The sequence below is a fragment of the Gavialis gangeticus genome, unplaced genomic scaffold (assembly GCF_001723915.1).
Source record: "Gavialis gangeticus isolate Ggan-Ray unplaced genomic scaffold, GavGan_comp1, whole genome shotgun sequence".
In the NCBI taxonomy this organism is placed as follows: domain Eukaryota; kingdom Metazoa; phylum Chordata; order Crocodylia; family Gavialidae; genus Gavialis; species Gavialis gangeticus.
Window position 1 is genome coordinate 12,334,650 of NW_017728997.1, and position 1,695 is coordinate 12,336,344.

The following is a 1,695-nucleotide window of genomic DNA, read 5'->3' on the forward strand; positions in this document are numbered from 1 at the left end:
GGCAGGCGCGTAGGTTGTGGCCGTGCTGGTCCCAGGACACGGGCAAGCGAGGAGGCTTTTTGGGGTGGATGCGGTCTCTTTTATTAGAGCAGCTCTAATAGTCGGAAAACATCTTTTTTATCAAGCTTTTGGGCGCAAATCTCGTGCGAAACGTCACCATCGTGCTTTCTCCCCCTAGGCTTGTGCAGCCTGAAAATCCGGCGCCGAAGCAAGCAGGTAGGAGGAGCATCGCTGAACCGCTTCATCAGGTTGCGGATTCCCAGGTAGGGCCGAAACGGGCAGTTGGGCTCTCGGCTTCGATCACCCGAATGGCACGGCCGCGGGGTAACGGGTGCGATTAAGACCCTTCTTCCAGGAAGGTGTTACCGGTGGTGACATTAGGGTTGTTGGGGCCCTGGGCATGAGAGTCATTTGGGGGCTTAATTTTGACGACCTGTAAGCACGCTGGACACTTTCCATTTCATTGCAGTTCCATGGGTAGGGCAAAGTGAAAGTATCGTACTACAGTATTGATAATACAAATATCCAGTGTAATTCATTTTTATTTTTATTAATTGTGGGGCCCTGGGAGGTCACCCGGCTTGCCCTCCATTAAGGCCATTACTGGTGCTACACGCGGTGATAACATGCAGCTTGAAAAACCAATCGTGGTTTCATGTTAAATATGACTGCATGGTTACATCTGAATATCAGAGAATTGCATGTCTTTCCATTCAGCTACTGGAAGGCGTTCCCTGTTTAGTCGGCAGAAACACTTTGCATTTTCCACCGTTCCTATTTTAAAACTCTTTTTTCTTTCACATCCTAAAAAAAATGAGACTGGTTTAGAAAGGAAATTCTTCCTTCCATCCAGATATCGTACAATCTATACTTAGTTTCCGGAGTTGGACTCCCAGGCTCCCTGGAGACTTGCTAAAGCCAGCACAGCCACTTTGTGTGCATTTGAGTTGGTAACGCTCAGTGATGTTTAGTGAGTAATGATTCATACTTTAAACAGTTCAGACCTAATGTCTTTGTGCAAGTTTGCCTTGCCTGGGACTAAAAGCAGACTTCTAAAGTTGTACCTTCCAGGATAAAAAGACTTAGAGTGTATGACTTTAATTTGGCTGATTTCTGACCCGGGATGTGTTGGCTTTCAGGTGGGGCATAATAGTCTCTCCTTTCTCACGGCAGGACTTGCTGGTTGCCATGCTAATGCTGCTCGCCTTTGGAGTGCTGCTGCAAGAAAGCCTGGCTGGTCCCCAAGATGCAAATCTCACTGAAGTCGGAAACCTTCCAGAAACGCCGTTATATAGCTACGAAAGTCTCAACTTGCCAGAGGAGCATATTCCATACTTTCTGCACAACCATCGGGCTCTTGCTGCAGCCTGTAAGCAGGACTCACATTGCCCATATAAAGTAGGTATTTCTTTGTTTTCTTAAATGGCGTTTTAGTGGTGGTTATTCTTAGAATCGTGGATATTAAAGTTGGTACGGAGCCGTTCGATGTTCTTGCCAATAAATAAGCCTCTTGTCTCTGGGATGAGAATTGCCGTTCCTTAAGGGCCCACTGAGTCCTTTTAATGAACTGCATTTCTGGTATTGTCAGGGAAACAGAGGTGGGGGGGGGAAACTCCTGCAGGATTTGAGATGCAAAGTTTTAGTGGAAACTATTTTCCTTAATTGCTCTTACAGCCAAAAAAAAAAAAAAAAAAA

At 46.1% G+C, this 1,695-nt stretch overlaps 1 protein-coding gene across 5 annotated transcripts in view; it reads left to right on the forward strand.

Moving 5' to 3' along the window:
• Positions 1 to 179: 179 nt before the first annotated feature.
• EOGT (EGF domain specific O-linked N-acetylglucosamine transferase) overlaps positions 180 to 1,695 on the forward strand; it is a 19,429-nt gene continuing 17,913 nt past the window's right edge. For 2 of the 5 annotated variants that reach the window (XM_019504786.1, XM_019504789.1), the window contains exons 1-2: positions 180 to 265; positions 1,143 to 1,398. In XM_019504786.1, the coding sequence (XP_019360331.1) occupies positions 1,189 to 1,398 (210 nt within the window). In that variant the 5' untranslated portion in view covers positions 180 to 265; positions 1,143 to 1,188. Of the gene's footprint in view, positions 266 to 947; positions 1,045 to 1,139; positions 1,399 to 1,695 lie in introns of those variants that run through there. The other 3 variants (XM_019504788.1, XM_019504787.1, XM_019504790.1) reach the window with 3 other exon arrangements.